This window comes from Heteronotia binoei, chromosome 7, assembly GCF_032191835.1.
Source record: "Heteronotia binoei isolate CCM8104 ecotype False Entrance Well chromosome 7, APGP_CSIRO_Hbin_v1, whole genome shotgun sequence".
Taxonomy (NCBI): Eukaryota; Metazoa; Chordata; class Lepidosauria; order Squamata; family Gekkonidae; genus Heteronotia; species Heteronotia binoei.
In genome coordinates, this window is record NC_083229.1 from 2,604,315 (window position 1) to 2,629,114 (window position 24,800).

Sequence of the window (24,800 nt, forward strand, 5' to 3'; positions counted from 1 at the left end):
CAGAACCAGTGGGTTGAAATGAAATCAAGGGTTTCCGGCTCAACATCAGGAAGAATTTCCTGACCGTTAGAGCGGTTCCTCAGTGGAACAGGCTTCCTCCTTGGGAGGTGGTGGGCTCTCCTTCCTTGGAGGTTTTTCAACAGAGGCTAGATGGCCATCTGACTGCAATGAAGATCCTGTGAATTTGGGGTAGGTATTTATGGGTTTCCTGCATTGTGCAGGGTGTTGGACTAAATGACCCTGGAGGTCCCTTCCAACTCTATGATTCTAACTCTTGCAAGACTAGGGCTAATCTTTTAATTGTCTTTAATTTGGAATATCCAGTAGGAGCTTCACCCGGAGGGGTTTCACCCCATCTTGAGAAAGAAAGAAAGAAAGAAAGAAAGAAAGAAAGAAAGAAAGAAAGAAAGAAAGAAAGAAAGAAAGAAAGAAAGAAAGAAAGAAAGAAAGAGAAAGAAAGAAAGAGATGAGAGAGGGAGAGATGGGAAAAAAGCAACTTTAACTTTAAATGCCTTTTCCAAGCTGCTGGCTGGCTGGCTTGCCTTGGAGAAGTGATTTAAAGAGAGAGATGCCTTTTTCAAGCCCTCTGCCCCTCCAGTTCTGCTTCTCCTCCTCCTTCGCGTTTCTCATCACCTCTTCCTCCTCCCTCCAGGGTACCTGTACGGCTCGCTGGCGACGCTGGTGATCTGCTTGTGCGCCCTCTTTGGCATCGTGGTCCTCCTGTGCACGGCCTGCATCAGCACCTACCAATACGTGATCCAGACCTTCGTCAGCTTGGCCGTGGGCTCCCTCACCGGGGACGCCATGCTGCATCTGATCCCCAAGGTCAGCAGAGAAGGGGCCAGGGGTGCTGGAGGCTGTCTTTCAAGGGTGGGAGATATAGAAAGTGCAGCTTGCATATGCTGGAGTGCAGAGCAGACTGAGGCCAATGGTGCGTCATCGGATCAGGCCTCATCACCCTTTGAGGTTTGCTCAGCAGTGTTACTGGCTAGAGCAGGGGTTCCCTAGTCTTTGGGAGCCTATGGGCGCCTTTGTTGTCCTGGAAAGGGCAGCTGCTGTGAGAGCCCTCTCCAGCCCCACCCACCTCACAGGGTGTCTGTTGTGGGGGAGGAAAGTAAAGGAGATTGTGAGCCGCTCTGAGACTCTTCGGAGTGGAGGGTGGGATATAAATCCAGTATCTTCATCTACCTCACAGGGTGACTGTTGTGGGGGAGGAAGGGAAAGGAGATTGTGAGCCACTCTGAGACTCTTCGGAGTAGAGGGTGGGATATAAATCCAATATCTTCATCTACCTCACAGGGTGTCTGTTGTGGTGGAGGAAGGTAAAGGAGATTGTGAGCCACTCTGAGACTCTTCAGAGTGGAGGGCGGGATATAAATCCAATATCTTCATCTACCTCACAGGGTGTCTGTTGTGGGGGGGAGGAAGATAAAGGAGATTGTGAGCTGCTCTGAGACTCTTCGGAGTGGAGGGTGGGGTATAAATCCAATGTCTATCTTCTTTGGAATTCTGATACAGAGTGGCGGGCACAACTACAAAATGGCTGATGCAGGAGGTACAGCTAAGAGAAGCCATGTTGGATCAGGCCAGTGGCCCATCCAGTCCAACACTCCGGGTCACACAGTGGCCAAAAATCCCAGGTGCCATCAGTAGGTCCATCAGTAGGGCCAAGACACTAGAAGCCCTCCCACTGTGCCCCCCCAAGCACCAAGAATACAGAGCATCACTGCCCCAGACATAAGAACATATGAGAAGCCATGTTGGATCTGGCCAGTGGCCCCTCCAGTCCAACACTCTGTGTCACACATAAGAGAAGCCATGTTGGATTAGGCCAATGGCCCATCCAGTCCAACACTCTGTGTCACACATAAGAACCTAAAAGAAGCCATGTTGGATTAGGCCAATGGCCCCTCCAGTCCAACACTCTGTGTCACACATAAGAACATAAGAGAAGCCATGTTGGATTAGGCCAATGGCCCATCCAGTCCAACACTATGTGTCACACATAAGAACATAAGAGAAGCCATGTTGGATTAGGCCAATGGCCCATCCAGTCCAACACTCTGTGTCACACATAAGAACATAAGAGAAGCCATGTTGGATTAGGCCAATGGCCCATCCAGTCCAACACTATGTGTCACACATAAGAACATAAGAGAAGCCATGTTGGATTAGGCCAATGGCCCATCCAGTCCAACACTATGTGTCACACATAAGAACATAAGAGAAGCCATGTTGGATTAGGCCAATGGCCCATCCAGTCCAACACTCTGTGTCACACATCAGAACATAAGAGAAGCCATGTTGGATCAGGCCAATGGCCCATCCAGTCCAACACTCTGTGTCACACATAAGAGAAGCCATGTTGGATCAGGCCAGTGGCCCCTCTAGTCCAACACTCTGTGTCACACATAGGAACCTAAGAGAAGCATGTTGGATCAGGCCAGTGGCCCCTCCAGTCCAACACTCTGTGTCACACAGTGGCCAAAAAAACCCAGGTGCCATCAGGAGGTCCATCAGTAGGACCAGGACACTAGAAGCCCTCCCACTGTGGCCCAAGTACCAAGAATTCACTTGACTGCACATAGCTAGTTACAGATGCGAGGTAGGCCTCTGTCCCATTGGCTTTGCTCTCCAATCAAGCTTTTCCTCTTGCAGTTCCTGGGCCTGCATTCCCATGGCGAGGGGCACTCACACGAGGGGCACACGCATGAAGCCGAAGATCCAAATGTGCTCTGGAAGCTCCTTGCCGTGCTGGGGGGGTTCTACCTCTTCTTTCTCCTGGAGAAGTTCTTCATCCTTTTGGGACACTCAGACTGCGAGGTGAGTTGGCAGGGGACTTTGGGAAGCAGTCGGGAAGGGCCCACTGTACCATGCAGAGAGGTACTGCACAGGAATTTCTCCCGATAGACCTCCGATAGAGCCAGCTGCAAGGTGTGCATGGGACATAATGCCCTGGGGGGGGGGTGCACACACAACCCTTGTGGAATTATTGTACAGCCATCAGTTAAAAAGCTGCAGCTGTTCAGCTAATGTTCTGGAGATATTGTGCCATTTTGTCCTTCTCCCAAAAATTAATTTCTCCTACCAAAATATCATTGGTCCTTGCTTGAGAGACCTGTATTCTCTGGTTCTGAGGTCCCTGAGACAGCCTATTTCTCAGGGTGAGAAGGCTTTCTGGACACGGTCAGAAGCACTGTTATCTTGCTTACTAGCCTGCATGTGGAGCTGCCTTTTACTGAATCAGACCTTTGGTCCATCAAAGTCAGTATTGTCTACTCAGACTGGCAGCGGCTTTCAAGCTAAGGTTTTTCACACCTACTTGCCTGGACCCTTTTTAGTTGGAGATGCCGGAGATTGAACCTGGGATCTTCTGCTTCCCAAGCAGATGCTCTGCCATGGAGCCACCGTCCCTCCCCATATAAAGAGGCTGCATATTAAGCTCCCTTCTACTGAATCAAAGCCTCGGTCCATCAAAGTCAGTCTTGTCTACTCAGATTGGCAGCGGCTCTCTAGGGTCTCCAGCTGAGGTTTTTCACGCCTATTTGCCTGGACCCTTTTTAGTTGGAGATGGCAGGGATTGAACCTGGGACCTTCTGCTTACCAAGCAGGTGCTCTACCACTGAGCCACCATCCATCCCCTAAAGGTTTTGGGAGATCCATTGTTCATATGAACATCTGAAGCTGCCTTCTACTGAATCAGACCCCCCTCGGCTCATCAAAGTCAGTCTTGTCTACTTAGACTGGCAGCGGCTCTCCAGGGTCTCAAGTTGAGGTTTTTCACACCTACTTGCCTGGACCCTTTTTAGTTGGAGATGGCAGGGATTGAACCTGGGACCTTCTGCTTACCAAGCAGGTGCTCTACCACTGAGCCACCATCCATCCCCTAAAGGTTTTGGGAGATCCATTGTTCATATGAACATCTGAAGCTGCCTTCTACTGAATCAGACTCTGGGTCCATCAAAGTCAGTCTTGTCTCCTCAGACTGGCAGTGGCTTTCCAGGGTCTCCAGCTGAGGTTTTTCACGCCTACATGCCTGGACCCTTTTTAGTTGGAGATGCCGGGGATTGAACCTGAGACCTTCTGCTTACCAAGCAGGTGCTCTACCACTGAGCCACCATCCCTCCCCTAAAGGTTTTGGGAGATCCATTGTTCATATGAACATCTGAAGCTCCCTTCTACTGAATCAGACCCCCCTCGGCTCATCAAAGTCAGTCTTGTCTACTCAGACTGGCAGCGGCTCTCCAGGGTCTCAAGTTGAGGTTTTTCACACCTACTTGCCTGGACCCTTTTTAGTTGCAGATGCCGGGGATTGAACCTGGGACCTTCTGCTAACCAAGCAGGTGCTCTACCACTGAGCCACCAGCCCTCCCTAACACTTATGAGGCTCTCCAGAGTCTCAAGCTGAGGTTTTTCACACCTCATTGCCTGGACCCTTTTTTGGAGATGCTGGGGATTGCCTAAGCAGATGCTCTAGCCTAGGGCCTAAGCAGATGCTCTACCACTGAGACACCGTCCCTCCCCTCCATGTTCTGGGGCGGAGCCCACATTTTGAACAGGCGGAGGGTTCAGCTTTGGTCACACGAGTCTTTCTTTCTCTTCTTCCTCCCTCCCCAGGAGGCAACTGGCAAGAACCACCAGTGTGACCACGGCATGTCCCTGCAGCTGTACCAAGATGAGATGAAGAGGAGGAAGCAAGAGAAAGGGGCCTCTCACGCTGACCTGGTAAGTGCTAGCCTCTCTTGAGCATCAGCTGGAGCTGTCGTTCCCCCCCCCCTCTGGCTGCCAATTCCACTCTCTGGCTAAAAAGGCCAATGCAATTTTGGGCTGTATCAACAGAAGTCTAGTGTCCACATCATGTGATGTGATGGTATCATTTTACTCTGCTCTGGTAAGACCTCACCTGGAGTGTTCAGTTTGGGGCACCACATTTTAAGAAGGATATAGACGAACTGGAACAGGTCCAGAGGAGGGCGACAAAGATGGTGAGGGGACTGGAGACCAAGTCCTATGAGGAAAGGTTGAAGGAGCTGGGGATGTTTAGCCTGGAGAGGAGGCGGCTGAGAGGTGATAGGATCACCATCTTCAAGGCCTTGAAGGGTTGTCATCTAGAGGATGGTGTGGAATTGTTTTCTGTGGCCCCGGACGGTAGGGCCAGAAACAATGGGTTGAAATTAAATCAGAAGAGTTTCCAGCTCAACATTAGGAAGAACTCCCTGACCATTAGAGCGGTTCCTCAGTGGAACAGGCTTCCTCGGGAGGTGGTGGGCTCTCCTTCCTTGGAAGTTTTTCAACAGAGACTAGATGCCCATCTGACAGCAATGAAGATTTTGTGAATTTAGGAGAGGTGGCACCTGAGAGGTGATATGATCACCATCTTCAAGTACTTGAAGGGCTGTCATGTAAAGCATGGTGTGGAATTATTTTCTATGGTCGCAGAAGGAAGGACCAGAACCAGTGGGTTGAAATTAAATCAAAAGAGTTTGCGGCTCAACATTAGGAAGTACTTCCTGACTGTTAGAGCAGTTCCTCAGTGGAACAGGCTTCCTTGGGAGGTGGTGGGCTCTCCTTCCTTGGAGGTTTTTCAACAGAGGCTAGGTGGCCATCTGACAGCAATGAAAATCCTGTGAATTTAGGGGGAGGTGTTTGTGAGTTTTCTGCATTGTGCAGGGGGTTGGACTAGATGACCCTGGAGGTCCCTTCCAACTCAATGATTCTATGATTCTAGGGGGGAGGTATTTGTGAGTTTCCTGTATTGTGCAGGGGGTTGGACTAGATGACCCTGGAGGTCCTTTCCAACTCTATTATTCTATGAAACCAGTAGAGTAGGGAGAAATGTGAGGTAAAAATGCAGTCAATAATAAAACCAGGAACTGCTGTTGTATACATAGGGTTGCCAAGTGCAATTCAAGAAATATCTGGGGACTTTGGGGGTGGAGCCAGGAGACATTGGGGTGGAGGCAAGATCAAGGCTGTGACAAGCATCATTGAACTCCAAAGGGAGTTCTGGCCATCACATTTAATGGGACGGCACACCTCTTCAATGCCTTCCTTCCATAGGAAGGTAATGAAGGATAGGGACACCTTCTTTTGGGGCTCATAGAATTGGACCCCCTGGTCCAATCTTTTTGAAATTCGGGGGGAATTTTGGGGAGAGAAACTAGATGCTATACTGAAAATTTGGTGCCTCTACCCCAAAAAACAGCCCTCCCAGAGCTCCAGATACCTGCAGATCAATTCTTCATTATTTCCTATGGGAATAAGTCTCTATAGGGAATCATGAGTTCCCAGCAAACATTTCCCTCCCCTCCCCCCGCTTTCTGACGCCCCTGAAGCAGGGGGGAGGGCGTCCAAACCGGGGGATCCCCTGCCCCCACCTGGGGATTGGCAATCCTATGTATACATGAAGACTCTGCTCCTTTCAAAGGCCACCTGTACAATAGCAGAGATCTTATCTGATCCCGAGAAGCTGATAGAGTGTCTGTGCGGGAGGGCGGGGGGAAGGTTGCTTTTTGAACAATCCGGGACCATTGGCTGATGCTACAGTCTGGTTGAGAAGGCAGGTCAGCGAGTTCCCCACGGTGGAACAAATGGTATCTTTCTTCCCTGGCCCAAGATCTTGCCAGGGCTGACTGAGTGGCACAAGCATGTGGTGTTAGCCCCACCTAATGGACAGAGAAGAAATAGCATGGCTGGGGGGATTAGAAGGGAGTGACTTTATAGCAGGGGGGGTCAAGGAAGGAAGGAAGGCAAATAGGTGATGAGGGGGGAAAGGTGGAAAGAAAGCAACTTTAACTTTAAATGCATTCTCCAAGGCGCCAGCTGGCTTGGTTTGGAGAAGTGACTTAAAGAGAGAAATACCTGCTCCAGCCAATGAAGAGCCACACCATATGTGTGAAAGAGCCACATGTGCTTCTGAGCCACAGTTTGGCTACCCTCATTCTATAGCTTGTGTGGAGAAATGCCATTTTGGCTGGTGTTTGTCTGGGAGCTGGCTAGAAGGAGGTTGTCAAACTGGAGACAGGCTTTGGGCCTAGTCTCTTCCTCCTCCCCCCTTCCCCTCCTGTCTGGGAACAGCAATTCTGAGGAGGCCTCGTAGAGAGACAGGAATCCTTTCAGGCTGGTCTCCCAGAATGCTGCAAAAAGGTAAACCAGGAATGGGGTTTTATATTATTGTTTTTTTGGCGGGAAGTGGGCAGTTTTGATTTGTCTTGGAGACGGGTGAGTGGGTTCTGGATGGTATGGTCAGGGCCAGTTGCATTGTAGGGAAAGAAGGAGCATTTATCTCTACTTTCATTTATTCTGTTCACCTTTTTTTAAAAAAATGCCTGTAAATAGTTGCATGTTTTAAATAAATGTTTGGTTTGTTGAAAAGGTAGTCCCGCTGTACCACCAAAGTTCCCCAACCGCCTTAGACCACGCTACTGCAAGAGGGGAGTCCTGGGAAGGCATGCAGTTGGTAAGGGTGCCAATCCTCCGGGGATCTCCCAAAGGACTGTGGTCTCTGTGTTAACCAGGTGCTGGGTTGGCAGAGGACCTTGAGGCTACAGACCTAGCAAGGGGGATTGGGAGTCCTGTTCCTCTCAGTCAGGAGCCCTTAAACTGAGCAGGTGGTGGCAGCGTGCCCTAGTGGCAAGGAAGAAAATTAGTTCCCTCCAGGAGCTGGCAACTCAAAAGGGAGTTGACGGGACTGGGTCTGAGGGCAGAATCGGGCCGGTTCCGTCACAGCTTGCCAACAGGAATGTCAGTGTAGGCCTTCGACAAATTAAAATAAAATGATATTGACAGTTTTACCAAATTCCAGGGCAGTGGGGGTATGTGGGTGTGTGTGGTTGTTTGGGTTGCATTTCATCTAGCAAAAAAAAAAAATGCTGAGTAAGAAGAAAACTTTTATAAGTTCTGCATCCTGCCGCAAATTTTGCTTATGTCTCAAGTTCTCCTGGACTCTTGCTCTTTTCTACTACTACAGAAACACTAACATTTATTTTATTTATTAGATTTATATCCCGCCCACCCCTGATGGGCTCAGGGTGGCTTGGACCCATCTCGATCTGTCTCAAAGGGTGATTAACATGTGGAATTCACTGCCACAGGAGGTGGTGGCAGCTACAAGCATAGCCAGCTTCAAGAGGGGATTGGATAAAAATATGGATCAGAGGTCCATCAGTGGCTATTAGCCACAGTGTGTGTGTGTGTATATATATATTTTGTGTGTGTGTGTGTGTGTGTGTGTGTGTGTGTATATTGGCCACTGTGTAATACATAGTATTGGACTGGATGGGCCATTGGCTTGATCCAACATGGCTTCTCTTATGTTCTTATGTTCTCTGAAAACTAGTTTATAAAATTCACATGGGGACATGGGAACAATACAGCATTGCTCACCGTTAAAAACTTCAAACATCATATCTGTTACATTTATTCCTTTTTATTTATTAAAAACGTGTATTAGCTACCTTTCTTTCATACAGAGCTCCAGGCAGCTTACAGTAGAGGAAAAAAAAAATACTAAAATAGAGTGCATAAAATACATAAAATGCAAAATTTGGGCATTCGCATGCAGTATGCCAGCGGAGCTGAGAGAGAATTATATTTTCCCAGGTGCAAAGTTAAATTCTGGAAAAATGTATAGTCTGCCGGCAAAGAGCTTAGATTGAGTGCAACAAAATGAGTTTTAATATGTGCCTCTCTTACAAAACCCTGGATTTGTAAGAAGACTTCTCGCAGCCGGAAGATCAGAAATCTGGTGAGGAGAAGCCCCCCCCTTGGGCAGCTCTCCCACCCTCCCTGTCCGCTGGGTTTGCTCTCAACTGCAGACTTGGGAAACTGACCAGCTGAGGACTAGAAACTGACCTGCTTAAAAATCCAAGCATCTTGTATCTGGAGCTTGCCAAACTGAGCATTAGCTGTGGTCTCCTCACATTCCCCATCAGTCTCTTAAGAACATGAGAAGCCCTGTTGGATCAAGCCAATGGCCCCTCAAGTCCAACACTCTGTGTCACACATAAGAACATAAGAGAAGCCATGTTGGATCAGGCCAATGGCCCCTACAGTCCAACACATAAAAACATAAGAGAAGCCATGTTGGATCAGGCCAATGGCCCCTCCAGTCCAACACTCTGTGTCACAGAAGAACATAAGAGAAGCCCTGTTGGATGAGGCCAATGGTCTCCTGTTCAACACTCTGTGTCACATAAGAACATAAGAGAAGCCATGTTGGATCAGGCCAATGGCCCCTCCAGTCCAACACTCTGTGTCACATAAGAACATAAGAGAAGCCCTGTTGGATCAGGCCAATGGCCCCTCCAGTCCAACACTCTGTGTCACACATAAGAATATAAGAGAAGCCATGTTGGATCAGGCCAATGGGCCATCCAGTCCAACATTTTGTGTCACACAATGGCCAAAAAAGACAGGTGCCATCAGGAGGTCCATCAGTGGGGCCAGGGCACTAGAAACCCTCCCAATGTCCCCCCCCCAACCACAAAGAATACAAAGCATCACTGCCCCAGACAGAGAGTTCCAACAATACACTGTGGCTAACAGCCAATGATGGACTTCTGCTCCATACATTTATCCCATCCCCTCTTGAAGCACTCTGTGCTTGTAGCTGCCACCAGCTCCCGTGGCAGTGAATTCCACATGTTAATCACCCTTTGGGTGAAGAAGTACTTCCTTTTATTCGTTCTAACCTGACTGCTCCCCAAATTCATTGAATGTCCACGAGTTCTCGTTTTGTGAGAAAAGGAGAAAAGCCCTTCTTTCTCTACCTTCTCTATCCAATGCATAATCTTGTAAACCTCTATCATGTCACCCCATAAGAACCTAAGAGAAGCCATGTTGGATCAGGCCAGTGGCCCATCTAGTCCAACATTCTGTGTCACACAGTGGCTAAAAAAAACAAGTCCATCAGGAGGTCCACAAATGGGGCCAGGACACTAGAAGCCCTCCCACTGTGCCCCCCAACACCAAGAATACAGAGCCTGCCCCAGACAGAGAGTTACAACAATACGCTGTGGCTAATAGCCACTGATGGACCTCTGCTCCATATTTTTATCCAATCCCCTCTTGAATCTGTCTATGCTTGTAGCCGCCGCCACCTCCTGTGGCAGTGAATTCCACATGTTAATCACCCTTTGGGTGAAGAAGCACTTCCTTTTATCCGTTTTAAACCAACTGCTCAGCAATTTCATTGAGTGCCCACGAGTTCTTGTATTGTGAGAAAGGGAGAAAAGGACTTCTGTCTCTGCCTTCTCTATCCCATGCATAATCTTGTAAACTCTTCTTCCTCCAGGTGACTGCGGAGGAGGCTGATTTCCAACCACTGCGGAAGAGAGAGCGCACTCGAGGTGAGAGGAAGCCTTGTGTCTACCTGCTGTCTTGAACTCCTTATTGAGATTTCCCTGAAATGCCCCTAAGGGCAAAAGACATGCTGAGTTAGAGATTCCCCCTTTCCCCCCAGTGCATTGATTTCAATATGTGCTACATCTTGGGAGCAGCTGCTGGAGAGAAGTGTCTGTGGTTTGCATCCCGTTGCTTTAACACGTCAGACTCCCTCAGTTCATGCAGGCAAAAGCCAAGCTTTATTTTGTGCCTGGTCACTCATGTAGAATCATAGAGTTGGATGGGCACACCCCAAGATCATCTAGTCCAACCCCCTGCACAATGCAGGAAACAGACAAACACCTCCCTCTAAATTCGCAGGATTCTCATTGCTATTAGATGGCCCCAGGTGGTAGGACCAGAACCAACGGGTTGAAATTAAATCAGAAGAGTTTCTGGCTCAACATTAGGAAGAACTTCCTGACAGCTAGAGCGATTCCTCAGTGGAACAGGCTTCCTCCTTGGGAGGTGAGGTTTTTCAACAGAGGCTAGATGGCCATCTGACAGCAATGAAGTTCCTGTGAATTTAGGGGGAGGGGTTTGTGAGTTTCCTGCACTGTGCAGGGGGTTGGAATAAACGACCCTAGAGGTCTCTTCCCACATTATGATTCTGAGGGTGTGAGAGAGAAGCTTTCAAGAGTCAAAGTTCCCTTTGCCTTGAAAGCTTTCTCTCTAAAAACTTTGTTGGACTCCCTGGTACGACTGGAATTGACTCTGGCTCTTCTCCAACAGTCTTGCTTCCCTCAAACTAGAGAGCCAGTTTGGTGTAGTGGTTAAGTATGTGGACTCTTATCTGGGAGAACCGAGTTTGATTCCCCACTCCTCAACTTGCAGCTGCTGGAATGGCCTTGGATCAGCCATATCTCTGGCAGAGGTTGTCCTTGAAAGGGCAGCTGCTGGGAGAGCCCTCTCAGCCCCACCCACCTCATAGGGTGTCTGTTGTGGGGGAAGAAGATATAGGAGATATAGATAGATATATTGTAAGCCACTCTGAGTCTCTGATTCAGAGAGAAGGGCGGGGTATAAATCTGAAGTCTTCTTCTTCCCCACTCCTCCACTTACACCTGCTGGCATGGCCTTGGGTCAGCCAGAGCTCTGGCAGAGGTTGTCCTTGAAAGGGCAGCATCTGGGAGAACTCTCTCAGCCCCACCTACCTCACAGGGTGTCTGTTGTGGGTGGGGGGAGGTAAAGGAGATTGTGAGCCGCTCTGAGACTCTTCAGAGTGGAGGGCGGGATATAAATCCAGTATCTTCATCTACCTCACAGGGTGTTTGTTGTGGGGGAGGAAGATAAAGGAGATTGTGAGCCGCTCTGAGACTCTTCGGAGTGGAGGGCGGGATATAAATCCAATATCTTCATCTACCTCACAGGATGCCTGTTGTGGGGGGGAGGAAGGTAAAGGAGATTGTGAGCCGCTCTGAGACTCTTCGGAGTGGAGGGCGGGATATAAATCCAATATCTTCATCTACCTCACAGGATGCCTGTTGTGGGGGGGAGGAAGGTAAAGGAGATTGTGAGCCGCTCTGAGACTCTTTGGAGTGGAGGGCGGGATATAAATCCAATATCTTCATCTACCTCACAGGGTGTCTGTTGTGGGGGAGGAAGGTAAAGGAGATTGTGAGCCGCTCTGAGACTCTTCGGAGTGGAGGGCGGGATATAAATCCAATATCTTCATCTACCTCACAGGGTGTCTGTTGTGGGGGAGGAAGGTAAAGGAGATTGTGAGCCGCTCTGAGACTCTTCGGACTGGAGGGCGGGATATAAATCCAATATCATCATCTTCTCATGACAGATTGAGAAGCAGAAGTGAACTCAGAATCCAAACAGGGATCTCCTCTGAGCTCATCTTGCCTGTTCTCTTCATCTCAGAAAAGCCTCCTCCGTCCTCCAAACCTTCCCCCTGCCACCCGTATTGATTTCCTGATTAGATTCCCTGGAGAGCCCCGGCGCCACCTGCTGGCCACTTTTAACTTGCTCCTGTTGCCTGTGACGGCGGGCACTGCCCTTTCGGTCTCCATTCATACATTTGGGGAGGGAAAAAAAATGGAACCCTAAATAAAGAATGGGACATCGACCCAGGTGGGACTTGAACCCACAATCCCCAGCTCCGGAGGCTGATGCCTTATCCATTAGGCCACTGGGCCATGCTCCTCAGACAGCTCTTGGGAAGTCTAAATAAAAAACAAATGGCTGTTTTGTCTTCCTGATGGAGTTCCCTGGGTCCCCTCGGGAGGGCCGCTGGCAGCTAGCCTCTGCTTTCCGGGGAAGAGAAACGATAGCAGGATCCCACCGGCCCTGACCCGGCCTCCTGTTTCTTCCCACAGAGATGATTATGCTGCCCTACATGATCACCATCGGCGACGCCATCCATAACTTCGCTGACGGGCTGGCCGTCGGAGCTGCGTTCTCTTCCTCCTGGAAAACCGGGCTGGCCACCTCCCTGGCGGTCTTGTGCCACGAATTGCCGCACGAGCTAGGTGGGCATGAGGGCAGCGGTGTGTGTGTGGGAGGGGACCTTTCGTGCTGCTGGCACTGAGGGGGGTGGGACGGGCTGAGAGGATTCGGGGGTGAACATATGAAGCTGCCTTCTACTGAATCAGACCCTTAGTCCATCAAAGTCAGTCTTGTCTTCTCAGACTGGCAGCGGCTCTCCCGGGTCTCAAGCTGAGGTTTTCCACACCTATTTGCCTGGACCCTTTTTTAGTTGGAGATGCTGGGAATTGAACCGGGGACCTTCTGCTTACCAAGCAGATGCTCTACCACTGAGCCACCATCCCTTCCTTAAAGCCAGGTTCAAATGAATATATATGAACATATGAAGCTGCCTTCTACTGAATCAGACCTTCGGTCCATCAAAGTCAGTCTTGTCTACTCAGACTGGCAGTGGCTCTCCAGGGTCTCCAGCTGACGTTCTTACACCTACTTGCCTGGACCCTTTTTAGTTGGAGATGCCGGGGATTGAACCTGAGACCTTCTGCTTCCCAAGCAGATGCTCTACCACTGAGCCAGCATCCCTCCCCAGGGGGTAGTTCACTGGACGTTGTGCCAGTGTGACAATTTAGGATTCATAGAATCCTAAAGTTGGAAGGGAACCTCCAGGGTCATCTAGTCCAACCCCCTGCACAATAGAAGAACTTCACAAATATCATTTCCCTGGGCATGTAAGAAGGGGCCACGAGAACTAAAGCACCCAAAACAGGATGGTTAAACCATAGAGTTTTAGATGACTCCTAGTGCAGGGGTGGCTAACAGTAGCTCTCCAGATGTTTTTTTGCCTACAACTCCCATCAGCCCCAGCCATTGGCCATGCTGGCCTGGGCTGATGGAAGCGGTAGGCAAAAAACATTTGGAGAGCTTCCATTGGCCACCCCTGTCCTAGTGTGTTTTTGACAGGCGTTTTGGGTGAATCCTAGCGTGGTTTTTTTGACAGAAAGCAAGGTCACACGCTGTCACAATGTCAAGGAACCCTCTTCATCCCAGCCCCCACCCCCCGTGGCTGTTTGGTGTCGTGGTCTTCTTCTTCTTTCTCTCCCTCTCCTTCCAGAGCACCAGTTTGCTATAGTGGTGAAGTGTGTGGACTCTTATCTGGGAGAACCGGGTTTGATTCCCCGCTCCTCCACTTGCAGCCACTAGAGTGGCCTTGGGTCAGCCACAGCTCTCGCAGGAGTTGTCCTTGCAAGGGCAGCTTCTGTCAGAGCTCTCTCGGCCCCAGCCATCTCACAGGGCGTCTGTTGTGGGGGAGGGAGAGTAAGGAGATTGTGAGCCGAGATTCAGAGTATAGGGTGGGATATAAATCCATCATCATAATCAGCTGTGATCAGCAGGGAATGGGGGGGGGGGGGAGACAGCTGGGAGGTTTCCCATAATAGTGGTGCCCCTAATGGTGGGATTGGAGGCAACTGAGGCGGAACATGTTCAATAGTGCCCCTTCCGTCTACTGCCATGACACAAGATGGCCGGGAGTCCTCATGCATGACTCAGTTAAGAGGATCTCTAGGAACAGACAGTGTTTGTGTGTTTGAGATGGGGGAAAGATTAGACCCTAGCTAGTTTGGACTGGCTGGTGTAGTTTCTTTTTAACCTTTGCATTAAACATCATCCTCAGGCACCAGGTATGCGAATGTCTGTGGGCAAGTTTCATAGAAACACAAATGCACAATCTTTGTTCATGGGGTTGGATCCAAACGGCTTTTCTGTTGATAAACAGATGAAAGGCGGGGGGGGGGGGGGGGACCGAAAAAGGTGTTCTGGAGACCGTGAGACCTCCCTGGTCACAAGGGTGAGACTGGGGGGATCCAACTCAGGGAGCTGAGGTATCAGCCGCATGGAAGGGCAGTGTGGTGTGGTGGTTAGAGTGTAAGATTAGAATCTGGTAGACCCCGATTTGAATCCCCACTACCTTGGGCCAGTCACACACTTGCAGCCTAACCCACATCACAGGGCTGTTGTAAGGATAAGATGGAGGAAAAGAGAACGACGTGAGCCGATTTGAGTTCCCACTGGGGAGGAAAGGGGTATAAATGAGAACATAAGAGAAGCCATGTTGAATCAGGCCAATAGCCCATCCAGGCCAACACTCTATGGCCAAAATAATCAGGTGCCATCAGGAGGTCCACCAGTGGGCCCAGGACATTAGAAGCCCTCCCACTATTGCCCCCCCCCCCCAAGCACCAAGAATATAGAGCATCCCTGCCCCAGACATAAGAACATAAGAGAAGCCATGTTGGATCAGGCCATTGGCTCATCCAGTCCAACACTCTGTGTCACACAGTGGCCAAAAAACCCAGGTGCCATCAGGAGGTCGATCAGTGGGGCCAGGACACCAGAAGCCCTCCAAGCTGAGAGGGCGTATTGGTATCAATAAAGTTCCTCATCAAAGGCTCCTTAGAATCAGGGAGTAAAAGGACAGGTCCTCTTGTGGATCAAAAACTGGCTAATTAATAGGAAGCAGAGAGTGAGTATAAATGTGCAGTCTTCTCAGTGGAGGACAGTAAGCAGTGGGGTGCTGCAGGGCTCAGTACTGGGTCCCATGCTCCTTAACTTGTTCATAAATGATTTGGAGTTGGGAGTAAGCAGTGAAGTGGCCAGGTTTGCAGATGACACTAAATTATTCAGGGTGGTGAGAACCGGAGAGGATTGTGAGGCACTCCAAAGGGATCTGTTGAGGCTGGGTGAGTGGGTGTCAACGTGGCAGATGAGGTTCAATGTGACCAAGTGCAAAGTAATGCACATTGGGGCCAAAAATCTGAGCTACAAATACAAGTTGATGGGGTGTGAACTGGCAGAGACTGACCAAAAGAGAGATCTTGGGGTCGTGGTGGATAACTCACTGAAAATGTCAAGACAGTGTGCGTTTGCAATAAAAAAGGCCAACGCAATACTGGGAATTATTAGGAAGGGAATTGAAAAAAAAAAATCAGCCAGTATCATAATGCCCCTGTATAAATTGATGGTGCGGTCTCATTTGGAGTACTGTGTGCAGTTCTGGTCGCCGCACCTCAAAAAGGATATTATAGCATTGGAAAAAGTCCAGAAATGGGCAACTAGAATGATTAAAGGGATGGAACACTTTCCCTATGAAGAAAGGTTGAAACGCTTGGGGTTCTTTAGCTTGGAGAAACGTCGACTGCAGGGAGACATGATAGAGGTTTACAAGATAATGCATGGGATGGAGAAAGTAGAGAAAGAAGTCCTTTTCTCCCTTTCTCACAATACAAGAACTCGTGGGCATTCGATGAAATTGCTGAGCAGTCATGTTAAAACGGATAAATGGAAGTACTATTTCACCCAAAGGGTGATTAACATGTGGAATTCACTGCCACAGGAGGTGGTGGCGGCTACAAGCATAGCCAGCTTCAAGATGGGGTTAGATAAAAATATGGAGCAGAGGTCCATCAGTGGCTATTAGCCACAGTGTGTATATTATGTTCTTATGTGACACAGAGTGTTGGACTGGATGGGCCATCGGCCTGATCCAACATGGCATCTCTTATGTTCTTATGTGACACAGAGTGTTGGACTGGATGGGCCACTGGCCTGATCCAACATGGCTTCTCTTAGGTTCTTATGTGTGACACAGAGTGTTGGACTGGATGGGCCATCGGCCTGATCCAACATGGCATCTCTTATGTTCTTATGGGACACAGAGTGTTGGACTGGATGGGCCATTGGCGTGATCCGACATGGCTTCTCTTATGTTCTAGTGTGGAAACATCAGCTCTGAAGAATAATCTCTTGGAGTGGGTGTAGAGTAAAGGTCATGCTGGAGCAGGGATTAGAAAATGGGCTTCTCACTCACATCCCAGCCCCAATTCTAGGCGTGTGGGGGATGTTGCTCTCAAGGTCTCCTTGGCCCTTGAGCTGGCATCTGCCCCTGCCAGTCTTCACTGCTGCTGCCCACCTCACCTGTCTGTCTTTCCTCCTGCCTTCTTAGGGGATTTCGCTGCGCTGCTGCATGCGGGGCTGAGTGTGAAGCGAGCCCTGCTGCTGAACTTTCTCAGTGCCCTCACGGCTTTCATCGGCCTCTACATTGCGCTCTCTGTCTCCACCGGACCGGAGTTTGAGGCCTGGGTCTTCACTGTTGCCACTGGCCTCTTCCTCTACGTGGCGCTGTGCGACATGGTGAGTGATGCTCTCCCCGCAACCCCAGCATTTTGTTCTTTTTCAATTCCTTCAGCTCTGGCAGAGGTTGTCCTTGAAAGGGCAGCTGCTGTGAAAGCCCTCTCAGCCCCACCCACCTCACAGGGCGTCTGTTGTCAGGGGGAGAAGATATAGGAGATTGTAAGCCACTCTGAGTCTCTGATTCAGAGAGAAGGGCGGGGTATAAATCTGCAATTCTTCTCCTCCTCCTCCACTTGCAGCTGCTGGAATGGCCTTGGGTCAGCCATAGCTCTGGCAGAGGTTGTCCTTGAAAGGGCAGCTGCTGTATAAATCCAATATCTTCTTCTTCTTCTGTGAGAGCCCTCTCAGCCCCACCCACCTCACAGGCTGTATGTTGTGGGGGGGAGACGATATAGGAGATTGTAAGCCGCTCTGAGTCTCTGATTCAGGGAGACGGGCGGGGTATAAATCTGCAATTCTTCTTCTTCTTGCTGCTTCTTCTTTAATTCTTGTTTTTTCCTGCTCCATCGGGGAGGACTGTAGTTCTGTGAGGGGGCTCGGGACCACCTGCAGAATTCTTGGCACCTGTGTGAAACTTAACAGTTCCCAGGATATTTTTGCAGGGGTTTTTTTTTCCTGCCGGATAATGGTGGCCTTAATAGAAGCATGACTCACAGCAGTTCTGCTGTTGCGCTTTCTTCTGATTGGTCTTTCATGTTGGGTTTCAGCTTGTGAAGCAGCTGGCTGTTAAAGGCACAGGAATTTGGTCGGGGTGGGGGGAAAGAAAGCTGGCAATCTTAAAGCTTATAGGTTAAGTAATTACTTCCTCATGACAGGTAAACTGGCAGCTTTGTTTGGAAAGGATATGAACACACAAAGCTGCCTTATACAGAACTTCACCATTGGTGCACACATTCTACCTGTGTTGCATCAGCTACACTGCCTTCCAACTGAGTACTGAGTTAGATTCAAGGTTCTGGTTATGACCTTTAAGGTGTTGAGTGTTCTGGGACAGCGATGTTCTGCATTCTTGGTGCTTGGGGGGAGCACAGTGGGAGGGCTTCTAGTGTCCTGGCCCCACTGGTAGACCTCCTGATGGCACCTGGGGTTTTTTGGCCACTGTGTGACACAGAGTGTTGGGCTGGATGGACCATTGGCCTGATCCAACGTGGCTTCTCTTATGTTCTTATGTGACACAGAGTGTTGGACTGGATGGGCCATTGGCCTGATCCAACATGGCTTCTATTATGTTCTTATGTGACACAGAATGTTGGACTGGAGGAGCCATTGGCCTGATCCAACATGGCTTCTCTTATGTTCTTCTGTGACACAGAGTGTTGGACTGGAGGGGCCATTGGCCTTATCCAACATGGCTTCTCTTATGTTCTTCTGTGACACAGTGTTGGACTGGAGTGGCCATTAGCCTTATTCAACATGGCTTCTCTTATGTTCTTCTGTGACACAGAGTGTTGGACTGGAGGGGCCATTGGCCTGATCCAACAAGGCTTCTCTTTATGTTCTTATGTGACACAGAGTGTTGGACTGGAGGGGCCACTGGCCTGATCCAACAGGGCTTCTCTTATGTTCTTATGTGACACAGCATGTTGGACTGGATGGGCCATTGGCCTGATACAACATGGCTTCTCTTATGTTCTTATGTGACACAGAGTGTTGGACTGGAGGGGCCACTGGCCTGATCCAACATGGCTTCTCTTATGTTCTTATGTGACACATAGTGTTGGACTGGAGGGGCCACTGGCCTGATCCAGCATGGCTTCTCGCATGTTCTTCTGTGTGGCTCAACGGCCGTTGCTCACCCTCGGCGGGTTTCTCGCTCTGCTTTTCTTGCAGCTCCCGGCCCTGATGAACGTGAGGGACAAGCGCCCCTGGCTGCTCTTCGCCCTGCAGAACCTCGGCCTGCTGGCCGGCTGGGGCATCCTCCTGCTGCTCTCGGTGTTTGAAGAGAACATCACGCTGTGATGGCGGCGGAACCCCGAAAAGGACTTCGGCCCCTCTTGCTGGATCAGGAGGAAAGGCCCTGTTGTGACACCCCTCCCCTGCCCCCCGTGGGAGCCAGCAGCCGGAGAGGGGAGCTTTCACCAGAACAAGGGGTGTTGGGGGGGTACAATACTGGGAAGGGGGCGGAACCTCTGCAAACATGGTATTCTGACTTCTGAAGAGGACGCTCGGCTCAAAGCTGGGTGGACACGGCAACGGATCTACGTGGTGCACCCTTCAGCAATGTACAAGCTGCCCTCTGCTATTTATTTTATTTATGTTGGCCTTCCCCACACCTGCCTCTCACCCGACTCTTCTCACAAGGGACCTCAGCATGCAGAAACTGCCAAGATGCGATTGACAGAACTCCTGCCCCCCCCCACTCAATTATAGGTCCTCAAATGCTAGTCAGTTCCATTTCTGTTGGTGGGCAGTGCCTCAGAAGGCGTTGGTGATTTCCAGATCGGGGCAGCCTCTTCTGTCTTTCCCTGCTGCCTTTCCGAGATGGCCATGCAACGGAAGCTTCTTCGCCTACCTCGGAAGGCACCACGGAGCTCCCGGGGGATGCAGACAGACATTTATCCTGAAGAGAGGGCGTGCAAGAACGAGTATAGTTCTGCAGACAGAGAGGATAAAATTCAGATGATTGGCCAAGAGGATCTCATGTCAAAAAGAGAGGCTTGAATGAGTTGGGGAGGGTCAGATTATGACTGCCAGATAATAATCGATGGCAGTTTTTGTATGTTCAGGGACTCCATGTGAGGTGGCCTTCTTCCTCCCTCTTGTTAGAAGTACCCTCACTGCCCTGTTTTCTGGGAGGTGGGGCGGCCTCACTTCCAAAGAAACCAGCCCAGTCAGTTAAAAATCTTTGTCGATCTCATATCTACCTGTAAAGCCCCCCCCTCCCAATGTTGGATGTCTTGGGATGGACTACAGATATCCTGAGCATGAAGGAAGCATTCTCTGTACATGTTCTGAAGTAATCTAGTTCTGTGTCACTGGTATGGAAAAATTAACTCTGAGACCTTGAGTCCAAGGAAGGCCGAATGAAGTGCATTCTTTGCCCCCATCTCCACGTTTGCATTCAAGGGTTTGCATTCAAGGGTTTCTTTTGGTGCTTCCTCTTCTGTCCTCACCCAGGTTTGCCTCTCCAGAGAGGCGCTGCCTACTCTCTAGGGTCTCCACCTACCCCCATTCCCTGCACTGCCGCCCCCAAACGGGCCGTTGGCAGAGTCATGGGCAGTCCTCCGGTATCTCTTTTGTGGGAGCGCTTTGTATTCGACGTTTGGTCTGTGAGAAATAAAATCGTGCTTTTAAACACTTTTTGCTCGGTGCAGCGTGCATTCCAGACGGAGGGCGGATTCCGGGGTGGAAGGATATCTTCCCGATAGGCGAAGGAACTGGGGAGGAGCGTGGAGAGGCCGAAAATCCATCCAAACCACCCGCTGGGCAAACACTGTGGCAGGAGCGGTTCAAGCGACAACGAATGTTCTCCGTTGCCTTTTCAGATCACCGCCGTGTATTTGAGCTGCTCAGTGTAGGGTTCCCAGCTCCGGGGTGGGAAATTTCTGGTGATGTCGGAGGCGGAGTCTGAGGGCGTGTTTTGGGAAGGGGAGGGGATTCGATGGGGTATAATGACGTAGAGCGCACTCTCCAAAGCAGTCATTTTCTCCAGGGAAACGGATCTCTGTTGCCTGGAGGTGAATTGTAATTCCAGGTGGTCTCCAGCCCCCGCCTGGAGGTTACAAATAAAAAATGCACCACTCCAGACACAACAAGAAACAATTTAGTAAATGCCAGCCATTTGTGTACGCGTACACATGCACACAAATCCCAAATATAAAGTATGGGCTAAGGTAGGTCGATCCAATTTGTTCAATCGCACAGTCGAGTCTGACTCGAGCCAGTTTGGTGTAGTGGTTAAGTGTGTGGACTCTTATCTGGGAGAACCGGGTTTGATTCCCCACTCCTCCACTTGCACCTGCTAACATGGCCTTGGGTCAGCCATAGCTCTCTTATCTGGGAGAACCGGGTTTGATTCCCCACTCCTCCACTTGCACCTGCTGGAATGGCCTTGGGTCAGCCAGAGCTCTCTTATCTGGGAGAACCGGGTTTGATTCCCCCCTCCTCCACTTGCAGCTGCTGGAATGGCCTTGGGTCAGCCAGAGCTCTCTTATCTGGGAGAACCGGGTTTGATTCCCAACTCCTCCACTTGCAGCTGCTGGAATGGCCTTGGGTCAGCCATAACTCTTGCAGAGTTGTCCTTGAAAGGGCAGCTGCTGGGAGAGCCCTCTCCAGCCCCACCCACCTCACAGGGTGTCTGTTGTGGGGGAGGAGGGTAAAGGAGATTGTGAGCTGCTCTGAGACTCTTCGGAGTGAAGGGCGGGATATAAATCCAATATCTTCATCTACCTCACAGGGTGTCTGTTGTGGAGGAGGGAAGGTAAAGGAGATTGTGAGCCGCTCTGAGACTCTTCGGAGTGGAGGGCAGGATATAAATCCAATATCTTCATCTACCTCACAGGGTGTCTGTTGTGGGGGAGGAAGGTAAAGGAGATTGTGAGCCTCTCTGAGACTCTTTGGAGTGAAAGGCGGGATATAAATCCAGTATCTTCATCTACCTCACAGGGTGTCTGTTGTAGGGGGGGGGGAAGGTAAAGGAGATTGTGAGCCGCTCTGAGACTCTTCGGAGTGGAGGGCGGGATATAAATCCAATATCTTCTTCTTCTTCTACTCTTTGCGACCCCCTGGACCAAGTCACGTCAGGCCCTCCTGCCTTCCACCATCCTCCAAAGTCTGCTCAAATTCGTGTTTGCTACATCAGTAACGCTGTCCAGCCATCTCCTCTTTTGCCGTTCTTCTTTTGCCTTCTGCCTTTCCCAGCATCAGGGGCTTCTCATTGGGTAGCCAAAGTATTTCAGCTTCAGCATCTGACCTTCCAGGGAACAGTCAGGGTTGATTTCCCTTAGCACTGACTGATTTCATCTTCATGCAGTCCAAGGGACTCTCAAGAGACTTTTCCAGCACCACAACTCGAAAGCCTCTATTCTTCTGCGCTCGGCCTCCCTTATGGTCCAGCTCTCCCTGGAAGGTCAGATGCTGAAGCTCAAATCCTTTGACCACAAAAGGTCACAAAGAGTCGGACTCGACTGTGCGACTGAACAACAACAACTCACAGCCATACATTACTACTGAGAATACCATTGCTTTGACTATACGGACTTTTGTTGGCAGGGTGATGTCTCTACTTTTTATTATACTGCCTAGGTTGATCCAATACACCATTTCAAATCTTCCTCAGGTCTAAGGATGAACAGATGGAATCAAAAATTTGTTACAGTCCTGTTTGTTACTATCACTTTGACCAGACTCCAAAGAGCTCACAATTTTAATAATTGCTATCACTTTTGGAATGGGGCCAAACCAGACTTCCAAGGAACTTACAGCCTTGTTTGCAAGAACTTGTTCACGCGTCCATGGACGAGCAGCCGCTTGCCAACTGACCACTTTCCCCCTGGCACTCTTTTTAAAATAGCATGTCCAAGATGGCAGCAGTCTTATGTGGTACAGAGAACTTGTGCCAGCATCAAAAGATATATTTATTTAAAAACAAATGTTCACAAGCATCCTTTTAGCACAACACCAGACTGAGCACGGGTTACAAAAGAAATAGGTGCAATGCAATTCTGTCCCTTTCTCTGTACATGCCCTATCAGATGTTAGAATGTAGGTAGGGTTGCCAATCCCCAGGTGGCGGCAGGAGATCCCCCGGTTTGGAGGCCCTCCCCCTGCTTCAGGGTCATCAGAAAGTGTGGGGGGGGATGTCTGCTGTATGCTCCATTGTTCCCTATGAAGACCAATTCCCATAGGGTATAATAGAGAATTGATCCACGGGTATCTGGGGCTCGGGGCCCCCATGTTTGTTGAGGTAGAGGTGCTAAATTTTCAGCATAGCATCTGATGCCTTTCCTCAAAATACCCACCAAGTTTCAAAAAGATTGGACCAGGGGGTCCAGTTCCATGAGCCCCCAAAGAAGGTGCCCCTATCCTTCATTATTTCCAATGGAGGGAAAGCATTTAAAATGTGTGTGGTCCTTTTAAATGTGATGGCCAGAACTCCCTTTGGAGTTCAATTATGCTTGTCACAGCCTTGCTCCTAGCTCCACCCCCAAAGTCCCCAGGCTCCACCCCCAAAGTCCCCAGGAATTTCTTGAATTGGACGTGGCAACGCTAAATGTAGGACAGGCCTCTTGGCTTAGAACGTTGCAGTTCTCTATAGAGCAGGGGTGGCCAAACTTGCTTAATGGAAGGGCCACATAGAATAAATGTCAGATGTTTGAGAGCCACAAGACAGGGAGGAGAGGTGGAAAGAAAGTAACTTTAATGTCAAATGCATTTTCCAAGCTGCCGACTGGCTTGGCTTGGAGAAGTGATTTAAAGAGAGAAATGCCTTCTCCAAGCTGGCTGATGGGGTGGCTGGCGGAGGCTTCGAGAGCCGCACAACATGTGTGAAAGAGCCACATGTGGCTCCTAAGCCACAGTTCGGCCACCCCTGCTATAGAGCTTCCATAACCCTGAAGCTTCCTCCAGCTCTTCCAGGCCAGCACATGCCCAATGGCCGCTGCCTCCAGAGCTCAGCTAAGAGTTCTGTCTGCTCTGGTGGACTCTGCAGCCATTTCCTAAAAGGGAACTGATTCCAGTCCTCTGGAGACCAACAGTGATTCCGGGAGAGTCCCCGGTCCCACCTGGAGAGGTTGGCAACCACGCCGCGCACCAAGCCTCCCGCCCTGCCACAAACCCAACGCCCCAGATAGGTAAGCCACGCTTCATTGGGCGATTGCCCAATCGGTCAGTTACATTCTGACCAATCAGCGCCTTTCTCCCCGCCCCTCCATCCTTTCGGCCAATCGGACGCTCGAATTCCCTCCCTGCCGTTTCCTTGACGAGCTTTTCGTCAGCGGGGCCTTTTCCTGCCGGGCCGCTCCGGTCTCGCTCTCGCCCGCGTCTATGGTTCCGGAGGAACCTGTTTCCGCCCGGACCGCATTTAGCGGCACTCCCAACCGGCTGAGGGGGACCGGAGGACCGGGGACGGGAGGTAAGATGGACGTTCACCCTTTCCCTGTGCCTCTCCTGTTCGGCAGCGCCCGGTGCTCCTGCTCCTGTGGTCGGGGAGGATGACGGGCCGGGGGGGGGGGGGTCTTCCTGCCTTTGGCCGAGGGTTGCCATGGGGACGGGGGTGCGCAGGGTGGCCAGAAACAGGCGGGAAACTCCTGGAGATTTGGGGATGGAGCCTGGGAGGAGCAGGGACCTCGGTAGGGTGCAATGCCCGAGAGTAGGGGTGGCCAGACTTGCTTCGCGTAAGAATCAGAATCCTCGAGTGGGAAGGGACCTCCAGGGTCATCTAGTCCAACCCCCTGCACCAGGCAGGAAACTCACAAACCCCTCCCCCTAAATTCACAGGATCTTCAGTGCTGTCAGATGGCCATCTCGCCTCTGCTTAAAAACCAAGAATCCTAGAGTGGGAAGGGACCTCCAGGGTCATCTAGTCCAACCCCCTGCACCAGGCAGGAAACTCACAAACATTTCCCCCTAAATTCACAGGATCTTCATTGCTGTCAGGTGGCCATCTAGCCTCTGTCTAAAAACCTAGAATCCTAGAGTTGGAAGGGACCTCCAGGGTCATCTAGTCCAACCCCCTGCACAATGCAGGAAACTCACAAACCCCTCCCCCTAAATTCACAGGATCTTCAGTGCTGTCAGATGGCCATCTCGCCTCTGCTTAAAAACCAAGAATCCTAGAGTGGGAAGGGACCTCCAGG

General features: G+C 50.3%; 2 protein-coding genes and 1 non-coding gene across 3 annotated transcripts in view; 2 read left to right on the forward strand and 1 right to left on the reverse strand.

The window, feature by feature from the left end:
- Positions 1–24,800, forward strand: part of SLC39A4 (solute carrier family 39 member 4) — a 256,216-nt gene that overhangs the window by 8,704 nt on the left and 222,712 nt on the right. The window contains exons 4-10 of the mRNA XM_060243156.1: positions 653–825; positions 2,659–2,823; positions 4,618–4,725; positions 10,295–10,349; positions 12,708–12,860; positions 16,817–17,004; positions 18,835–20,032. Of these exons, the coding sequence (XP_060099139.1) occupies positions 653–825; positions 2,659–2,823; positions 4,618–4,725; positions 10,295–10,349; positions 12,708–12,860; positions 16,817–17,004; positions 18,835–18,963 (971 nt within the window). The 3' untranslated portion in view covers positions 18,964–20,032. The remainder of the gene's footprint in view (positions 1–652; positions 826–2,658; positions 2,824–4,617; positions 4,726–10,294; positions 10,350–12,707; positions 12,861–16,816; positions 17,005–18,834; positions 20,033–24,800) is intronic.
- Positions 12,455–12,527, reverse strand: TRNAR-CCG (transfer RNA arginine (anticodon CCG)). Its single transcript has one exon. It is a non-coding gene; the product is annotated as a tRNA-Arg (tRNA).
- Positions 24,021–24,800, forward strand: part of CPSF1 (cleavage and polyadenylation specific factor 1) — a 91,419-nt gene continuing 90,639 nt past the window's right edge. Inside the window, 1 exon segment of the mRNA XM_060243155.1 lies at positions 24,021–24,076. The gene's annotated coding sequence lies outside the window, so the exon portion shown is untranslated.